The 19,890-nt window shown below is 48.5% G+C and overlaps 1 protein-coding gene across 8 annotated transcripts in view; it reads right to left on the bottom strand.

Moving 5' to 3' along the window:
* LOC144150027 (uncharacterized) overlaps positions 1–19,890 on the bottom strand; it is a 57,062-nt gene that overhangs the window by 7,234 nt on the left and 29,938 nt on the right. For 6 of the 8 annotated variants that reach the window (XM_077681820.1, XM_077681818.1, XM_077681816.1 and 3 more), the window contains 2 exons: positions 2,865–2,900; positions 2,722–2,775 (listed from right to left, as the gene is read on the bottom strand). The exons of 1 other annotated variant lie outside the window; for it this stretch is intronic. In XM_077681820.1, coding sequence (XP_077537946.1) covers positions 2,722–2,775; positions 2,865–2,900 — 90 coding nt within the window. The remainder of the gene's footprint in view (positions 1–2,721; positions 2,776–2,864; positions 2,901–19,890) is intronic. One more of the 8 variants, XM_077681814.1, reaches the window with a different exon arrangement.

Here is a 19,890-nt window from a genome sequence, read left to right as displayed (position 1 = left end):
TTTGTCGCTTTTTTTTCACCCTTCCCTTTGTGTTTTTGGCCGCCGCCATCTTCACATGTCTACGTCATCAATTCCCAGATGTTCGTCATGAGCTAGACATCCTGCTATTGGGCGGCTTTTTCACGCACTTCCGGCAGAGATGAGTCGTCTGCTCAGCATCGGCTCGCCGGCTGATCTGCCAGCGGAGTGCCGGAGTGCTTGGACATTTTACGACAAACGAAACAAGTGTAAACAAACGCTTAACCGTTTGTATTGAATGCATCACGGCCATAACACGACATGGATATTCTTTTACCTGAGAACATTCCATATAAAAAGCGTTGAAGCCTCGTGGCACTTCTTTCGCGCAACCGCAGCGAACGACCTGAGCCGAATGCCCCGGTTTGACGCACACATTTTATTCAACTTCAAAACAATCCAGTGATGCGTTTCGAACAAACACAACGTCACAACATGCGTTGCAAGTCTGAACCGCGATTGAGAGACGATGGGTTGCCTCCTCCTGCCCCTCGTAAATTCGGCACTCACCTCGCGCGCGGTTTGCGGGGACGAACAGCAAGTCACTTAACCCTGGCGCACAAGTCGAGATGGCTTTTAGCCACGCACACTGCACATACCACATGCGAGGTTGAGTCGTACGTCGCCCGAGAAAGATAATCCAGAACATGGGAAGGTCTATCCACCCGCCGAAGCACAACGTCGCATTTCATCGCGAAACAAAGGCGTCCACAACACACACACCATCGCCTCCTGTAATGCCAAACGCATCTCGCACTTCCCAATGGGAGTGAGTGGTACGCCTGCAGTGCCCACATGTCGCGAGGTGGGGCCCCGAGCTGAACCGGTATCGCGCAACCGTAACTGACTTTTAGAGCGGTTTGTGCCTTGTTGCCAAGGCAACCGATGTTTGAGATTGTCAAAGAAATGGCGCTTGCTCAAGCGCTAGAAAGCTCAGAGCGCGGCGGAGCATGTTTTGCCAACGTTGCCGCTCTCCACCACGCGTCGCCCCAAGCTGAACTGGTCACATGATTGAAGCGTTTTGTGCATGGGTTCTGTATCGATGTGAAATGTCTTTTTCACATGCCGCCCACAGGAATTACCACCGCCGCAAAATAAGACCCGGCCAGTGGTGCCACATCTGATACGGCGCTTTTTGGATAAACAGTGCGCGGTGCATATCAAAAGGAGCGAGCACACGATTCTCCCTGTGCGGTTGCGAGTTCGCCGCCGATAAAAATTCACGTACTGCCGATAGCAACTGCACCAACGTACAGCGCGAAAGGGCAAGGCCAGGCCGCCGCACACATGCGGCCAGATTTTTCGTTCGCTTTTCCAGCCTTAAGCGGAGTGCGTGATTCATGGTGTCAACAAAGCTTGCCCGTAGCAGACGAGCATCATGGGAGGCAAGGCTCGCACGCCGTCAACAGCGGAGAGTAAGTCGAAAGGAGGAGGAAACGCGGCGCGACGATAATGCGCGATTTTTTATTTACGATTTCTCAGCTAATACTCGTCGCTTCAACAGAATTCTTGCGGGAGGAGATTGCTAATACATTGCTTTATTTGGTTACGTGTACATCCATGCATTGGCGGGAGGTATTTCAGGACCCCTTTAAGAGATGCCGAAGCACACACTACCTTGCCCTTCCCAAAGATGTTTTTTTTTCAACAGACATAAAATACCTCATCACTGGTCATGTCCAGAACAAATGCCCTTTGCACTGGTCGCTTACTCAGAAAGACAAGCAGATCACTAACTAATAGAAGAGTGGGTTTGTAAGGAGTGTTTCCTAATAATGAAATACCGACATAGCAGTGACGATTGTTGGTTTTTATGGTGCAAGGCACACGAAAGACAACGAAATGCCCTCAAATCCCTGGAAATGAGAACTTCAGTTAGGTTCAGCCCTTTTTCTCTTGCTGAACATCCTGATGGCCCCTAATACACCTCATTGTAGCAGCTAACGAACCTTGGACGAAAGCTTCGGTTGTAGTGACAGGTATTTTGATAAGCTTTGCTTTATACTTCTATATGGGAAAAATATGCCAATAAAATGAAGCACCTATACTCAAATATCACATATAGCAAAAATTTCTTCCCACAAATAATCACTAAAGAATCTGCATGCTCGAATCGCAACAACCCGTGCAGTCAAACCACAAACCACCGAAAAAGTGTGCGTCATAGGCAACGTCATCAGAAATCCACAAGTAGGCAGAAAGGTGAACAGCACTTCCGATTTAATTATTCTGGTAAATAAATTCCCGTAAACACAACCAGAGGCCGGAAAATGGCCTACGAACTCCAGACTTTAATCTGCAGAAGTAATTTTACACTGTTTGCAGATAATTTCAGAGTCCCTTTAGGTGACTGGCCTTTAAGAAGCTGTTCCTGCCACTCAACTAACATTCCATCATGCTTTTGTTTACTACTGTACAGTGAAGGCTGGAATATTGATTCTCTTTCACAAATAAAAAAGAACAAAATGCCAACTTGAGAGGACGCCTTTACATAACACGAGTTTGAGATTGTAGGAACAGCATCAAATTTAGGCCATTGTCCTGAATACCACTGTATACTGTAATGGAATAGGCAAGAATATGTATTATTATTAAATGGTAAGCAAGATTGACAACAGTTCACCTGGGTTTCAGACTGCTGGGATTAAGAGCACAATTTGCATGCAACGTGACAAAAGCAGCCCTGCTGCGTTTTAGTCATACCTTCAGAGAGACAATCCTCATCTGAGCTAGTAATCCTCTCGCAATCTGCAGAATCTTTGTGGAAAAGAAAAAAAAAAAAGAAGAAAAGATCGAATTATCAAGAAATGTTGAAGAAACCAATCTGGCAGTGTTTTTGTCCATACTTGGAGACACATCAGAGGTATAGGAATATAGACAATCTGTAAAGAAAAAAAAAGTGCAATAGATGTTTATAGCGTGAAGAGATCCTCAACATTTCAACTCATTACAAATTTCTAACAAGTGTTGAACAAACCCATCTTGTGGTGATTTTAGTAAAGGAGTTCTGACAACAAATTTAGAGGCCTAAAAAACAATATAAACGGCTTCAGTAGTTTTTACAGATGCCTCACAGAAATTTTTGCAGCAATCAGTGGCCGGAATCGCATCGAAAATAGATTTTAATTGTCCCGGCCGCAAGCTACAACAAATCGGCAGCAGTAGTGAAATCTCTATCGGTGTGATGAAATGTGTTCCGGTGTTTTTCGCCGGCTCAGGGCGGCGTCACATGCCGTATTTACTCGCATATCCTTGCACTTTTTTTTTTCGGAAAAGTCAATGCGAAGTTAGGGGTGCGAGAATTATGCGGGGAAAAGAAATCCGGTGCACAGTGTTGCCAATTTGCCTTCTGCCAGTCCCGCTAAATGTAGCGGTCGTTTTTTGTATATGTAAGCTCAGTGTTGCCAACAGCAGCTATTTCTTTTTATTTTATTATTTACAACGTAAACAGTCTCCCGTCGATCAGCGATCATGAAATCGCCGCCTTTGCTTTTTGCTGCGCGCCCTATCTTGTCGTCGTCATGTGCGTGCCCTACTCCAGTAACGCACGTTGAAGTCGGTGACGCCGAAGTGCCTGCCTGCGGCGCGGTTGCCGTGTTCGATCACGTACTCTAACGCTTTCAATTTGAAAGCGGCAGTGTAGCTGGTGTTCTTCCCCATGGTGAAGCGGCACCAAGCACAAAACAAAGAGACCAAAAAGTTCTCAAAATGGCAGCGAGCTATCCACCACTGACGCGAGTGACTCACTGAGTGCTGCTGCTCAACGACGGGACCACGACGGCGACACGACGGCACGACAGCGGGCTGGGCGAACGCCGTCTAGTTCCGCGCACGCGAAACCAGCTCAAGGACAGTGTGAGTAGCGTGTTAGGGCGCCTGTTAGGGAGTAGCCATGCAGGTTGCTAGGGCGCCTGGATGGCCTTGGATACACACCGCTCTCCGCCGAACGGAGAGGCGGCGGGGAGGGCACGCGTTGGAGAGCGCGTGCACCATGCGGGTTTCGCGAGCGGGCAACTTTTGCCGCTGCAAAGTTGGGGGTGCGAGGATTATGCGAGGAACCAAAAAATCGAAGTTTTGGTGGCTCACATTAGGGGTGTGAGGATTACGCGAGTGCGAGGATCACTCAAGTAATCCTTTTCGTCGTTTTCGGAACCGGAAACGATAGCCTCCGCTGCTGCTGTCGGTGGTCGCGTTTCGGCAGGAGGTGTGGCTGTGATACCCGAGTGACGTCTGTGAGCGAAGCTTGTAAACTCTGCGCACTTTACGTTTTTGACGTCTTTGCTCTTCAGTTCGTGGCCGGCGCATGGTGTTCCCTTGCCCTGGTGCTGAAAACTGTGTGGCCTCTTGGCTGAGCGGCCTGTGCGTGTCGCTCAGCTTGCCAAAGTTCTGCTATGGCAAGCTCACTGAATGCAAAATACTTCTCAGTGGAAGCCTGTCCGAGCAAATCGACCGACGGCGCCGAGATGCATTATTTTTAGGTAGTGTCACTGTAGTGCAGATTTTAAAGTGACGGGGCCCCGTCACTGTAGTCAGTACCTATTTTTAACGTGATGACGCACAGCGCGAAACGTGGGCTGAATTTGTGTGCAGCGGCGGCGCCAAGAACTGGTCACCGAAGCCGACGAGCAGAATTTTCCCGTTGCCCTTCTCGGATGACTATCTGCAGAGCCCGAAGTTGACAGAGGAGCTGCAGTACATGCGGACTGCAAGCGATTAGGCAGTTTTCGAATAGGGGAACCCAGCGTTGGGGGCCCCCAAGAAGTCAGGGAAACCCGAATGCAATGCACTTGCATGCGGGGCGCCCCCAACAGCCCGCAACTGGCTTATACCCCTGCTATACTAGCATCCGAATGTCATTTGAACCAAACGTCATTTGACTCAAATGCCAGGTTGTGCTGCTACACAAGGTTTTGGAGTGCCGTTCGGCTCAAATGACATTTCTTTCGCTCTCGCACGCAGAGTCTTTTATCGGCAATAAAAAATATAATACCTCCGTACGTAAAACAAACAAAATATTTTTGTGTGTAGAACTTTGTTCACTGTTAATTTACTTAAAATAGGAATCAACATTATTAATTTTCATACTCTCCATACCAGTGGGTCAGTTGCAAAAAAGAAAATAAAACTACACAAACAGCCGCCACCTTGGAGCCAAAAGTGGTGTCTCTTCTAATTTGATATCATTTTACTGCCTTAGACTGCTCCTAAATTGTAGCGTAGCACGGCGGATTCTGAATGGCATTCGAACCACCCCATTTGAGTCAAATGACATTTGGTTCAAATGACATTCGGACCCTAGTGTAGCCAGTATATTACATTGCTCCCATTGGCTCGGGTGATGGGGAACTTTAAGCTTAGTATCATGGTGGAATTTGATCACCGCTATCTGTGCAACTGCAAATGACAATCTTTAACACAAAAATTTTCACCACACTATCATCCCCATTCTTGGATGTGGGACTTTATTTTCGTGATAATTGCCATTTGAGCGATTGGTGACCAGGACATCTGCTGTGGCCTTTTTTTTTATTTAGCCGTGCAGGTAGCGCCATCCTTCGGCCGCTCGCCGCATTGCGCGACACGGTGCCCAGTCGGACCGTCGTACCTCCGCGGCCGGTCAGCGTAGGCTTAGCATCGCGGCACATACCTGATCACTGCTTTTAATATCAGCGCTCATAGCAATCCTTAGCACAATTTTTCACCACACTAACATCTACTTTCTCACACGTGGAACTTCTTTTTAGCGATCACATTGATTTGGAAGAGCGGCAACAAGCTATTGCTACCAAGGCCTGTGACAGTTTGAGAAGCAATGTTATTAGAAAACTCGGGCGGCAGCGACTCATCTGAGTCTGTTGATTCAGATGATATGTCGAATGCGTGGTCGAGTGCGTACTATGTGCAATCGTAGCAGACGATGCGGCAAACGTCCCCGACTTCGCGGGATTTTGATTGACGTTAGCACCGGCAGTTTTTGCGGCCGCAAAACCGCGAGGTAACCCCGTCCGACCTGTATTTGAACGGCCATTTGGCGCATGCCGACTGAATTTGTAAATGATTGAATAAATGCGTTATAACTAATTCTATGGTGCTGGCTGACGGCCTTCAGTTCGGCCTTCAGTTCAATTTTCGTAATTACTGGGTCAATAGGTAATCTTTACAGCATAAAAAAATCCCACCTCCCCGAAGGGGATCGTGCGGAAATGCGAATGCATTGGGTGCACCGATGAGTGCGGTGCAAGTAATTATTATTAATGGCGTACTTAATGAAGACTCGCTATCAAGGCGCCAGGCGCGCGCTCCACTGCATTATATAGATTCCGAGTGCAGCGAGCGGAGAGAGGGTGCGCGGAGAGGAGAGAGAGCCCGCCGAGCTCCGCGATGCGAGCGCCCTCACACGCCCGAGCGCGCTCCTCCTCTCCACTCACTCTCTGCTACTCCGCGATGCGAGCGCCCTCACACGCCCGAGCGCGCTCCTCCTCTCCCCTTTCCCTCCGCTACTCCCGCCCGAGCTACCACCTGCTCCGGTTGCTAGGCACGCCACAGCTGTTGCTAGGGGCGAGGAGGAGCACGGAAAGATAACACCTGCGGGCGCACGCCGATTGAGCACGACAACCCCCGACTAAGAAATGCATTCGCATTTAAAAGCAGAGGAGAAAGAGGAACTTGCACGCGCTTTGAACGAGGAGGAAGTAGTAAAGAAGAAGGCGAGCTTGCTCGCGGCATCTCGTGTTTTCTTGCGCAAGGTACACCACAGCTGTTGCTAGGCGCACGCCGACGGAGCACGACAACCCCCGACTAAGAAATGCATTCGCATTCAAAACCGAAAGCAAGAGATTTGGCATCTGTACTCTTAATATGTACAGAAGGAGAACGTTCATCTGAGCTATCAGACTCTGTACAACCATCTCCAGGAAAATGGAAGAGGTAAAGCACACTGACTTAAACAAGAGACCGACAAGGCACCAAGCTGCATTAGTAAACTTGGCCTTCAGAAAGTCATTCTCGCAAGGAAGTTTTATTACCTTGTCTTCCATTTGCTCCATCCTCAAAAAAAAAAAAAAGCTTCACGCAAATTTCAGCGCAAATTTCAGCGTAAACCAACACAAGGATGGTTGGCACAAACTGCCGCGTAGAGTGTCTACTATTATTTTAGAAATTCTTAGCATCATTATACAGCATCTAATAATGATTGTATAACAATTTTACTAATGTAATACAGAAGCGCTGTCCATGGAACTTTCCTTTTCAATTTTCCCGTGGAACCGCTAAGAAGTTTCTTGAACAGAGCATCCATGAATCACCGGTTGGCCACCGCCATGGACCGGAGACGTATCGAAATCACGCACGTCAGCGCGCCAAGTAAATAACAAAAGAAAAACCCCACTGCTCAGTTTTCGTCGGAGCTTCTAGAGCTTTTGCGAGGCTGCCATAGCGTAGCCAGTGCTAAGGCGCATCGTAGATCATTCGAGAGAAAGAGCGAAGTTGCGCGATCGAAGGCGGCGCACGCTTCCAGTGCCGTTTTTTTTTCGCATTAGTGTGAACATAAAAAGGCCAAGACGAAGCAGTTACAATGTGAGGACGTGATGCAACAGTGACTTCTGCCCCTATGTGCATCGCCATTGGGGACCCGCACCCTGGAGGACTCCAACAAGCTCCTGGGTCTTGAACCGCCGCGCTATGTCAACGGTCGGCCTGGCCCAAGTTGAAGCAGTGCTTCACCGGTAGCCAACATCGCCCTCCGGACAGCGGTGCATCACCCCGCCCGGTCAGTGAATACTGTGGGACTTTGTCCTACATATGCATCGAACTGTTTCCCTTAGTTAAATTCACTACTTTGTAATACAGTGTACGCCCATTACAATGGACCCGTTTAATCTGGAAAAAAAAAAAAACGTCCGCTGTAGTTGAAGTATGCAGTATCCGACCGGGAGGGTATTTGAGTGCAAAACTGGGTACTTTGACCGGTATTGCATAAGTACAGACAAGTACAGACGCTTTGTTCTTTCAACACGCCTCCAGCACCTCTGCACAGTGTTCGCAAGAGCGCAAAGAATCGCCTAAGCACTGTTTCCAAAGCTTAGCACCGGCACTTGGAAAAGGCCTAGTGCATGCAGTCAAGTGTGTAAAGATGCATGATAAGCTGAGCAAATAAAGCAATTAACGAGGAGCAGTTATTAATGAGCAATAAAAATCATTAGTGGCCATCATAATTACCTAGGCTCTTTTAAAACCCTTCGTGACGAGGCAGGTTTGCCTGAAACTGTTCATCAAGCAAATCGGATCACTGCCTGACGTTCCCCCGAGGCAGCTTAAACACTTTTTATGATTTTAGTTTGGTCATTGAAACAGCTTACACGAAATAATCTCATGACGAACAGCTGTAAAATCGAAAGTTAGACCAGCTGGACTGCACACGGCCACCGGCAGATTGCACATAACGGATGGGAACCACTTGAGGCATTTGTTACCTTTTTCTACAATCGGGACGGGAACCATGCATGTGTGGCAATAATAAAGGCCCCACTTCACTGAACCCGAGTTCTTTATTACAGAAAAACACTGACGTGGGCAGACTCAACTCCGGGTGCACCACTTCACATATTTGTTCAATCTCGCCGGAGTCGCGTTTATCGGCAGCAGCCTTGTTCCTGACGGTCTGCTAAGAAAGGCCTTTACTTCTGGTGACGTCGGCCTGTTGTTCGCCATGTTCGACAGCGTTAATTATGCTTATTTTATCCAACAGTGAAATCAGCTACTCTGCCGCTCATGCAACTGGTCGCAATAAAAAAAAAAAAAAAGAAAGAAAGAAAAACGAAACGCCACTCCCCTCTCACACCGGCTCCGAGCTCTCAGACCAGCGCCGACTGGTGCAACGGGCCCGGACGGCCAGCCAGCTCCAAGGCATCTTGGAATGAGGATGCCTCTCACTGGGTGGAGGCCCTACGAACATCCTCCTGCTCACCAGCATAATAAATGTTTGTCTCTCTCTCTCTCCCACACCGCTCGCTGCCACCACTGATGTTGACGGTGGAAGCAGATCCGCTACAGGGGCTGCAGTATAATACTCCTGACAATTCTCCCCGGCTCCTCCAACCCTGCTCTGCCTCTCCTGCTTTTGCGCGCTCGAGTCGTACGGAATTCCAGCAAAAAAGCATGTTTTTAACCCATGCAGTGGTTTGGTGGTTAAACTGCCTTTTCTGCTAGTTCGCCCAACATGCGTGCAAGAACTTCTGTTTCGCGCCTGGGTGCCACACAGTAAGCATGAAGCTCCTCTGACGAAGGAAGCAATCAGCTTTAACGTCCCCACAGGGCTGCACTTCTTTGTAGAGGGAATAAACTCAGAAAACACAACGAGTAGAGAAAGTGCCAAACGCACAAAAAAATGAGCAAGACCTCGTAAGGCAAGCTAGCAAGGCATAGCCTTTTCATCACTAAAAGCCGCAAAGCGTTCCATAAAGCTTTCATCAGCAAATTCACAGACTACAATGCGCAGGTTTCCCACATCATGTACACTCACGCGCATGTGAAAAACTGATTAAGCGCCTCCCGGCATCGGGCTTGGCCAACGCTCTGGTTGCAAGAAACGTACGAGACTTCTTCCCTGCTTGGTGAAAAATTCCTGCCCTTCATTCTGGATAGTGCCAAAAAAGCACCCACTTGTATATTTTATTGTTGTAAATAAACTGTTTTTATGCTTAACATTTCAGACTACTATATGGTTTCTTTTACTAACAGTACTGGGTAGTTGATTGGTATAGGCATAAAAGACTAATTTATAAAGAAAAGTGCTCGTGGTGATTGAAAATATCAAAAGAACCCTCCCACAAGAGGCCCTAGACAGGAAACAAATTAAAGGGGCCCTGAAAGGCATTTTGAGCACACTAAATGAACTAGCGCAACCGTTAGATTGGGTCGTCAACGTCCTCTGTGCCAAGTATTACTATTTTATGCGCAGCGGAAAGCTCACACTTTTGTTGCAAAGTGTCGTTTTTTTCTCACCCTTTCCTTCGTGTTTTTGGACGCCGCCATCTTCACATGTCTACATCATCGATTCCCAGATGTTCGTCATGAGCTAGACATCCTGCTATTGGGCGGCTTTTTCATGCACTTCCGGCAAAGAGATGAGTCGTCTGCTCAGCGTCGGCTCGCAGGCTGATCTGCCAGCGGAGTGCCGGAGTGCTTGGGCATTTTACGACAAACGAAACAAGTGTAAAACAAACGCTTAACCGTTCGTATTGAATGCAACACGGCCATAACACGACATGGATATTCTCTTACCTGAGCACGTTCCATAAAGAAAGCGTTGAAGCCCCGTGGCACTTCTTTCGTGCAATCGCAGAGAACGCCCTGAGCCGATGCCCGGGTTTGACGCATAGATTTTATTCAACTTCAAAACAATCCAGAGATGCGTTTCTAACGAACACAACGTCACAACATGCGTTGAAAGTCTGAACCACGATTGACAGAGGATGGGTTGCCTCCTGCCCGTCGTAAATTCGGTACTCACCTCGCGCGCGGTTTGCTGGGACGAACAGCAAGTCACTTAACTCTGGCGCACAAGCCGATGGCTTTTAGCCACGCACAGTGCACATACCCCATGCGAGGTTGAGTCGTACATCGCTCGAGAAAGATAATCCAGGCCATGGGAAGCACTATCCACCCGCAGAAGCACAACGTCGCATTTCATCGTGAAACAACGGCGTCCACAACACACACACCATCGCCTCCTGTAATGCCAAACGCATCTCGCACTTCCCAATGGGAGTGAGTGGTACGCCTGCAGTGCCCACATGTCGCGAAGTGGAGCCCCAAGCTGAACCGGGATCACGCAACCGTAACTGACTTCTGGAGTGGTTTGTGCCTTGTTGCCAAGGCAACCGATGTTTGAAATTGTCAAAGAAATGGCGCTCGCTCCAGCGCTAGAAAGCTCAGAGCTGCGACGGAGCATGTTTTGCCAATGTTGCCGCTCTCCACCACGCATCGCCCCAAGCTGAACTGGTCACATGATTGAAGCGTTTTGTGCACGGGTTCTGTATCAGTTTAATATGACTTTTTCACATGCCGCCGGCAGGAATTACCACCGCCGCCCGGCACCAGCGGGGCCACATCTGATACGGCGCTTTTTGGATAAACAGTGCGCGGTGCATCAAGGGAACGAGCGCACGACCCTTCCCGTGCGGCTGCGAGTTCGCCGCCGATAAAAAGTCATGTGCCGCCAGCAACGTACACCGCGAAAGGGCAAGGCCAGGCCGCCGCATACATGCGGCCAGATTTTTCGTTCGCTTTTCCAGCCTTGAGCGGCGTGCGGGATTCATGGTGTCAACAAAGCTTGCCCGTAGCAGACGACAGTCTGAGCAGCGCAATAGCGGAATTACGTCACCGCTGCGGAGTGCAGCATCATGGGAGGCAAGGCTCGCGCACCGTCAACAGCGGAGAGTAAGTCGAAAGGAGGAGGAAACGCGGAGCGACGATAATGCGCGGTTTTTGATTTACGATTTCTCAGCTAATACTCATCGCTTTAACAAGATTCTTGCGGGAGGAGATTGCAAATACATTGCTTTATTTGCGTACATGTACATCCATGCATCGGCGGAAGGTATTTCAGGACCCCTTTAATTAAGTGATGTCATATTTTCCAAACAAAATGCACCAAGACAGCTATCTCTTGTTTCTCAACGCGGGCTTGCACGACACGGATATTTTCACACACACATAAGCACGCACACACACACACACACACAAAAAAAAAAAGGACTGCTCTGGCAGTGTTTGACCAGCGTGTGCTGTTGAAGTTGGCCAGAGCACAAACGTAATATTTGCACGGATTATCGATGTAATAACTGCCCCAGGATGATCATGCTACGAACAAATAGGACAAAAAGCATACCGTGCCCCGTGCGCACTTTTACAGATAATTAACAACAGCACCCATTCATACAAACAAAAAAAAAAAATGTCAGAAAAGCCACTACGGCTCTGCCGACACAGAACCAAAGAGCTTGTGTCGCTGTGTATGTGACAAAACCTTGAAAAGAACCCCAGCTGACGGTAATATACGCCCTTTGCATTACAACAGGGTCTTCGATATGCAAAGTGTCATTTAAGGAATTTTTTCGCTGCTCATGTAGGAAAACTGCAGCCTTTGCAAGCTGCGACCGTTCAGGAGGATGGCCCTCTTGCGCCACCTGGCGGCATCGACATGAAGTGCGTCAGCAAGATATGCCCTGTGAACCCACTACAGTTAAACCTCGATGTAACGAACTTCAATATAACGAAACCCTCGATGTAACGAACCACAAATTTTTTTGTTACTTCAAGTGTATGCACCCATGTATTTCCACCCTCTGTGTAACGAAGTCCCGTTTGCCGAAATTTAAATGTAACGAAATTTCATGGAGAACTAGGCACAAAATTTTAGTTGTAGAAGTAGATTTTGGGAGACGCAAGCACCGGAACGGGGTCTAATAAAACGCGAATGGCGACCTGGGCCACCCAATGCCTCGAGCGAGCTCCTTGCCTACAAACTGCGTGGCGTGCATACACGGCTGGCGCACTGTTTCTGTCGCAGCTTTATCGTCTACGCGGGCATCAGCGTGAACCGCATAGAGCGTTTTCTCCATGCAAGAATGTGCCCCGCAAGCCACAGGAGTGCTGACGGAGCCACGGAGACAACCTTCGCAATGCGGGTAGCTCAAGCGACCGCTTCTACCCGCTTGCCCAAGTGGAACTCGAGGGGCAAACGAGAGGGGGATGCGAGGGGAAAAAAAGGGGAGATAACGTGGGCGAAATATTCAATGTAAAACGCCATACGCGCCGCTACGAATGCGTCCATCAAATATCCTCCACGGTGGTAAGCCTAATCATTTCTGGCAGGGCCGCTGCCGCCGCCGTATGCCGTCGCTTTGCCCTTCGTTCCGAGTTCGCTTGTGCTTGTCGGGTTCCATCATTCCAGCAAGCATTTAAATGTGAATCTTTATGAGCCTTGAGCCCGCCTTTTTTTCACAACAGTGTCCGCGATTGCGCGTCGGCGGCGGCTGCTGCCTTTACCAGGAATCGACTCGCACTGCACGCGGAAGTAGGAGGAGCCTGACCAGTTTCGCCAATGGCTGGAGGCGCGCACCCTAAGGCGGGATCTTCGGAAGCTCGGGGATGCTGGCTGGCCCACCAGAGACGATTAGGCTTATCACTGCAGAAGATATTTGATAAGCGCTTTCGTAAGTGGCGCGTATGACGTTTTACAGTGAAAATTTCGCCCACGTTATCTGCTCTTTTTCTCGCAGGCCCCTTTCGTTTGCCCCTCGGGTTGCGTTTCAGGGAGCGGTTAGAAGCGGTCGCTGGAGCAACCCGCATCGTGTGGGTGGTCTCCGCGGCTGTGTTAGCGCGCCTTTGGCTTGCGGGACGCGTTTTTGCAGGGAGAAAACGCCCCATGCTGTTCACACTGATGCCCGCAAAGACGATTACGCCGACAGAAACAGAAACAGAGCGCCAGCCGTGTATGCACGCCATGTTTTCACTTGCAGGAAACGCTTCACGCGATGAACACTTCATTATAACCGCGAATTTCAATGTACCGAAATTTCAATGTAATGAAGTAAATTACAAATTTTACGACCTTCGTTACATCGAGGTTTAACTGTATAACCCACTAGAGCACTGTAGCTGCACCAACGATCCAGCTGTCAACAATGTTGCCAGACGTAAGTTTTCTTGCCAAACTGAACAAAGAAAAACCATATCGGGTGCCGGCGCCGCGGAAGTCTGCTATTGGCGGTGAGATCTTCGAGTGGCGCCCCCTGGCTCTGACGTCGGCTTAGGGATTCGTGCCGCCGTCATCTGCTACACTCCGCTTGTGAGGGGCAACAGTGCCTAAGCTAGAAATCACCCGCTTCGTTGCTGTAGTGCGTTAAAAAGCGTATTTCTAGCGACTCAGTCATTTTGCCAGCTTCTGATGCATCTGAATAATTTGCAACACACGAAGAGATAGAGAACAACTTTCTTCAGAGTATCGGTCAGAAGATCGTGTGTAACTCACCCTTTCTTGCTTATTTGCGAGGATCAGCGATCAGAGCTTCTCGATAAGTATTCAAAATGCGTAGGCTTCCCAGCAGTATTTTTGAGATGCTCCTATGAAGACTCAACAGTCTATTACTACGTAGCAAGCAGCGGCCTCTACACGCTCATCACAAAGCAGGAAATAAAGTGGCTTTCTTCTGTTTCTTTCGTTGTTGTCTTGTATCAGATTAATGTTTCTTGCTTTTTTTTTCTGCCCAACGCATTAATTTTTCTGTGCCGTCACCAACTTCTTATTAGGAGGTTTCGGGATGTTTGGGAGCCTCACAAAGGTCGTGTGGGTATTTCCTTCATTTTGTATGGCATACATTCCCTTCTTCACAAATTGGCTTTCATTATGGCTGCGTGCAAGAAGGTGCATATCCGCAGCGTGCTTTGTTTATTCACATGCAAATACAATGAGAAGGTTTGTGCTATGCCACCGCGATCGCGCCCTAAACAACGTGGTCCACAGTAATCGAAGGCGGCTTTTGTGCTCCGAATTTCTATCGTAGTTATATCGTTATCAAAACGAACCGACTCTCAACTCGAACAATGATGACATGATTACGGTGTTGAAGGCATGATATACTCGCTAACTAACATAATAAATAGTATACCTGCATATATTACAAGACTCGAAACCGAAGAAGAATTCCAAGTAGCTCTTTATTGCTTTTCAACCCTTCCAGGCGCGAAGAGCAAATCCTATTCTACTCGGGATGGTGTTCTATGATTTGAAGAAAATTACTTTTACTCTCTTGTCCTGGACTGAGGACTCGGCCCACTAACCAGATCGATTTACTTGTTAAACAAAGTTTTCCCCTCCTCCCCTTACTCCTCCTTCTCTTGAGTGCAGTTTTCCTATAACGCATATCCGAATATCGGGAAGATATGGCTGTGCACAATGTTCCGAAATATACCTCCAGGTCTTAACAAACATATATGTGTTACTATAAAATTAACGAAGACGTGACTCGTTTTGCTCAATAAACCTCCATACTGGTTAGATGCCTGGTATAGAATCAGCTTGCGCGTATGTACACTCGGAACTCAACCTACAGTTTTTGCAGTCTATAGTGCATGTCGGCAAACTTTCATGCCTTGACAACGTAAAGTGATGTGACAAAACGCGTTCGAGCGTTCGGCAATGTTACAAAAACTGTTTTACCTTACATATGATTACCGGGAATCGTGATGCCTTCTGCCAAAGCCGACAGCCCTGAAGGCCTAGAATTTGTTTTGGTCTTCCATTTTCGCTGTTGTTGGTTATTAGCAGCTGACTGTTCCTTTTGTTCGAATGCTTACATGAGAAGCCGACGCCTAGCTCCGACTCTTCGAGCTCCGCACAGGACCAGCTTCGCAAGGAATGGGGTGGCGCCGGCAATGTTTCTCCCATAGCGGTATCCAAAACTATACTTTAATTGACACCATGAGCTAGTGTATGCGATTTTAAGCCTATTATTATGATAAAAAGTTACCCACACGCCAATTCTGGTGCGGACAAGCATCAGACGTTGACCGAGCGCAAAGAAACAGCAGGGAGAGCGATCCTGAGTGAAGCAGACGACAAATGCGAGAATCCCTAAGCTGACGTCACGGAGGCGCGCTTCGCAGCGCCGCCTGTGTTCGCGCTCACTGCCAATAAACATTCAGTCGAAACAATATTCGCCCAAAATTTAGTCTGTTGCAGCCGATAGTCTGCTCTAGCCGGGTCCGTTACGAGCGGAGTGGACTCCTTTAAAATGCATGGGGACCAGGCAAACCAACAGAAATGGTCTGTTGTAACCAGAAGTCCGTTGTTGCCGGATCCACTGTAACGAGCGTAGACTGTATTCATTGTTAGGGTCCTTGTTTGTATTTTCTGCAACATTTACTCTCGACTTTGTACTATTTTTTCGTTACCTCTCGCTAATATTCCTACGCTTATAGTTACCCGCCTGTTAAAATATAAACCTCTCTCTGTTGTTGTCCATGAGTGGGTCTGTCTCATTCTTTCCACTCTTATGCGCAAAAGCCGCGCATAAGACAACCACCCCCTCGTCCCCAGTGCCTTGTAGATCCAATGAAGTGGTTTGGTTGCCTGAGCTGACTCTCCATATCTCCTTAACAGCGCACCCTCTTAAGGAAACAGTTACAATGGTACAAAGGAAACACGAACACAATGCTGACAGTAGAAAGGAAGCACAGCTCTTCGAGTTCTTTCTGTCTTCAGTTTTTCATTCAAGCTGAAATTTGCAGTCGATATGAACCGAGTCGCCAAATTCCGGGCAATAAAACTGCACTTTGCCTTACCTGCACCCAATAGTAAAAAAAAAAGCTAAAGGAAGGTCGCGTAAAGAAATTTGTGAAACACCGTAAAAACCTGCCCATTGTCCAGATTTTAGCATGATAAATTAGCAACACACAAAACGCTCCTACTGAAATAAGGGGGAACACTCCTACTGAAATAAGGGGGGCTGGAGTGTCGATCAGGCATGACCGAGCGTCAATAAATTTGAGGTTTTTTAAAGGAGGGATTGTGCTGCCTAGCAGGGGCGTGGGTCGGCCGTGTCGCGACCACTGTTGGCGTTGCCATCGCCCTAAGCGCATGAGTGGGCATCCCGTGATGCCAAGGATAACTGGCAAGCTACGTTAGCTGCTAAGGGCAACGAGGATGGTGCTGCCCTGCCGCCAAAAACGAAGGCAGCCTGCGCGGTTGGCGAAGACAGAAGCGAGCCCTTTTCGTCACCCCACACTTTTTTACGGCACGAGAAGTGGTTTCTGGAAGCTGAAGAATGGAGTGCACCCCAAAATTGGACAAGCCTGAATTGAGTTCGTACAGGTCATATGTGATGCTCGGAGCCGAAGCGACCCCACTCTGCCGGCCACAGACCAACTCCTACCCGCACTGTACCCTCCTCCCCCATACCTACCCCACCCAATATTATAGTACCTGCCACTTCTGCCCTTCAGCCAGGTACCCTGTACCATCTGGTCTGGGAGTGCCAACAATCCCCATCCCTCACACACCCAATCCCCGTCCCACGTACAAGCAGTGGGTGGACCGGCTGTCCAGCTCGGACCTCTCGACCCAGCGCAGCTGAGAAGGCATGAGCAGCCAGCAAGGACCAGGGCACCACGATCCAGCGGACGCCCCCCCCTAATGCTCTCACCATCCTGCACCATTAAGCTCCAAATTAAAGATGTTTATTCTCTCGCTCTCCCGCTTGGCCATAAACGTTGCTGCGAAAGTCTTGATTACACCTTGTTACCAGTGCCTGGCAGTGCTTCGCTATCTTATCCTCTTCAAGCTGAGGGAGTTTGCTCTTAATGCGATGAGTCGCACGTGGCAATCTTGTTTGGTCGGGAGAGTGTTCAACCCAGTCGTCACTAGACAGGAATGTTCTTTTTTGATTGACAGTGTTCTCGATATAATTTAATGGTTCCAGAAAGAATTGTACTAGCAGGGCAAACGCCGTGGCATTCCATTCGCTGATGCTCGACTGCATCAACATTCTTCCTGCAAGTAAGAGCAAGAGGAACGTCAAAGCAGAAGGAGATTCCAGGGAGTGAGACTTCAAGGCCGAGTGGTTATACACAAAAAATATGGACACTGTTTCCTCCCTCCACGGTGTCTCTGGTACTACTGTGGAACGCATTTCCACGCTGTTTCAGGAGGTGGTCGGTATGATTGTGTCAGCAAAAAAACATTACGGTTTGAACTGTACTGGTCAACAGTCTGGTGGTGACATCTGCTCTGTGTACAATGAACGAAGCTCTCCTCCAAGAATTACATCAGCTATCTGACCACAGCCCAGTGTGAACCTGCCCACCAGAAAGGCTGGCTGAACTCAGAAGAAAGCTTTCTTCTCTGTCTGGCTATTCTGTTGTGCAGTATTGCACTACAAGAATACGCATCCAACTTACAAGTGTGCAATGAGTGGCTGAAAAAAATAAAAGGGAAACACTTCTTACTGCAAAGCAGTATATGTCTAACCCCTCCCAGTTTTCATTCCGGTGCCATCGATTTACTCAACGTTGCTCCGGGGCTCCTCCTCCCCACCGCTGACACCTGTTTCACAACTATTTTCCCTCTCGCCTCCATCGATGCCGTTTGGCAAGTTGTGCAGTCGGCAGCTAACGGCGGTATGCGGTTATCAGATGGTTGCGAAGAATAAGCTAAAGCACGGATCGGAGGGATGAAATGCAGTGACGATTACTACACTCCCTAATTAAAATTTGGCAACAGTGCGAGCTGCAGTCTTCTCGGTCATGACGCATTTCTGCTGTGTGTCAGGAAGTGTTCGCGTGATCAACAAACGTACGGTGGCGTGCCCTACTTTGCTGCTATTTCACAGTGAGCCGCCGCCGCTGGCCAGCATGTTGCAAATCGGGTTTGAACCTCCCGCGCAAATGTCACGTGGTTCAGTTAGCCCCACACAAGGGAGCAGCGAGCATGTTGTTGCATATAGTGTTTGAACCTCCCACACAAATGCCACGTGGTTTGTATTAGCAGAGAATGGAACAGCATCTGGGGAAAGATTCGGGGGGAGGGCGCTCCTTGGTGGCGACACATGAAATACAGTTAAACCTCGTTATAACGAGACGGGCTATAACGAAATACAGTCGAACCTCAATATAACGAAGTAGTACTTTCCGGAAAAAACTTCGTTTTATCGCGAACTTCGTTGCATCGAGATTTGTGCCTTTCAGTGACACAAATGATGTCATCATGAAGATATTGATTTTACAAATTATTCTAGACAAAACTAATAACAAACCGACCGGCGAGCGTTGTATAGTGAAGTTATTTCGAAATCTTGACTGAAGGTTCGAGGTAAAAGATGCCGCGAAACGCGCACCATGCTAGAGCCCCGGGGCGGGCGCACTCTGATTGACCGAATACGAAAACGAAACTCAGTGAAACTCAGCGGCAGTCCTCTAATGCGTCAAGCAACACTGGGACCGGTCACGTGCTATTGCGGGCTGATGGGAACGGGACGCGGGGGTCCCCACAAAATGGCGGAACTCGGTTTGTCAGCGCTGAGGCTTTGCAAACAGTGTGCGCGATCGGGTGGTAAATCGGTTCCGGCCGTCGGCTGCCTGATTACCGGTGGATCGCTTAGTGCGCTGTTCTAGCTTTGCAGTACGAGTGCGGTGCTTATTGGTATTGCGTGATGTCTGCAACTTCACCAAAAGTTCCGCCCGAAGCAGTGTCGACGCTTACCCTACCAAGTGCTAGCGCGGTGCAAGAGAAGCCTTGCAGTTGTTAATTCTCGAAATAAAAAAAAAAAGCTGTGTTCCAGCAGTGACTCGGTCGAAACATCTGGTAAGTTTCTGCGAGCTCTTGTTGAAAGGCTGATCGTTACAGGTGCAATCGTTAAAAGCTCAACTTATCAACTGTACTTCAAGGAACTGTGCTGAACTACAAATTTTTTCCCCGTTGTTTTATTAAAGGCAACGAAGTCTTACTGCAGCTTTTGGAATCTCGTGTAGCACTCGTCGGTAGTGAAGCAATGCCAAACATGGCAACTGCAACACCGAAAAGGATTGGAAGCAGTGGGGAGGCCAGTCGTGCATCGTGTCTGCACTTGCACGGGACCGGTCGCAATAAGTTGGGCGTGAATTATTTCGAGCGTTGTTTACAAATGATCAACTTTTATTTTGCAAGCCTTGTACAAGGCAACTCACTTAGCGTGCGGTCATGAAGTCGGTTATTTTTGCCTGACGTTTGCTGAAGAATGTAGGCGTGATGTGGCGCTCGTACCGTATTTATTCGAATCTAGGCCGGCCCCGATTCTAAGCCGACCCCCGAAAGTCCGAAGGCGCGAAAAAAAA

This window comes from Haemaphysalis longicornis, unplaced genomic scaffold (assembly GCF_048455015.1).
Source record: "Haemaphysalis longicornis isolate Haplotype H1 unplaced genomic scaffold, Haemaphysalis longicornis Haplotype H1 scaffold_8, whole genome shotgun sequence".
Lineage (NCBI taxonomy): Eukaryota > Metazoa > Arthropoda > Arachnida > Ixodida > Ixodidae > Haemaphysalis > Haemaphysalis longicornis.
Note: the sequence above shows the minus strand (reverse complement) of the source record. Positions and strands in the feature narration are given on the sequence as shown.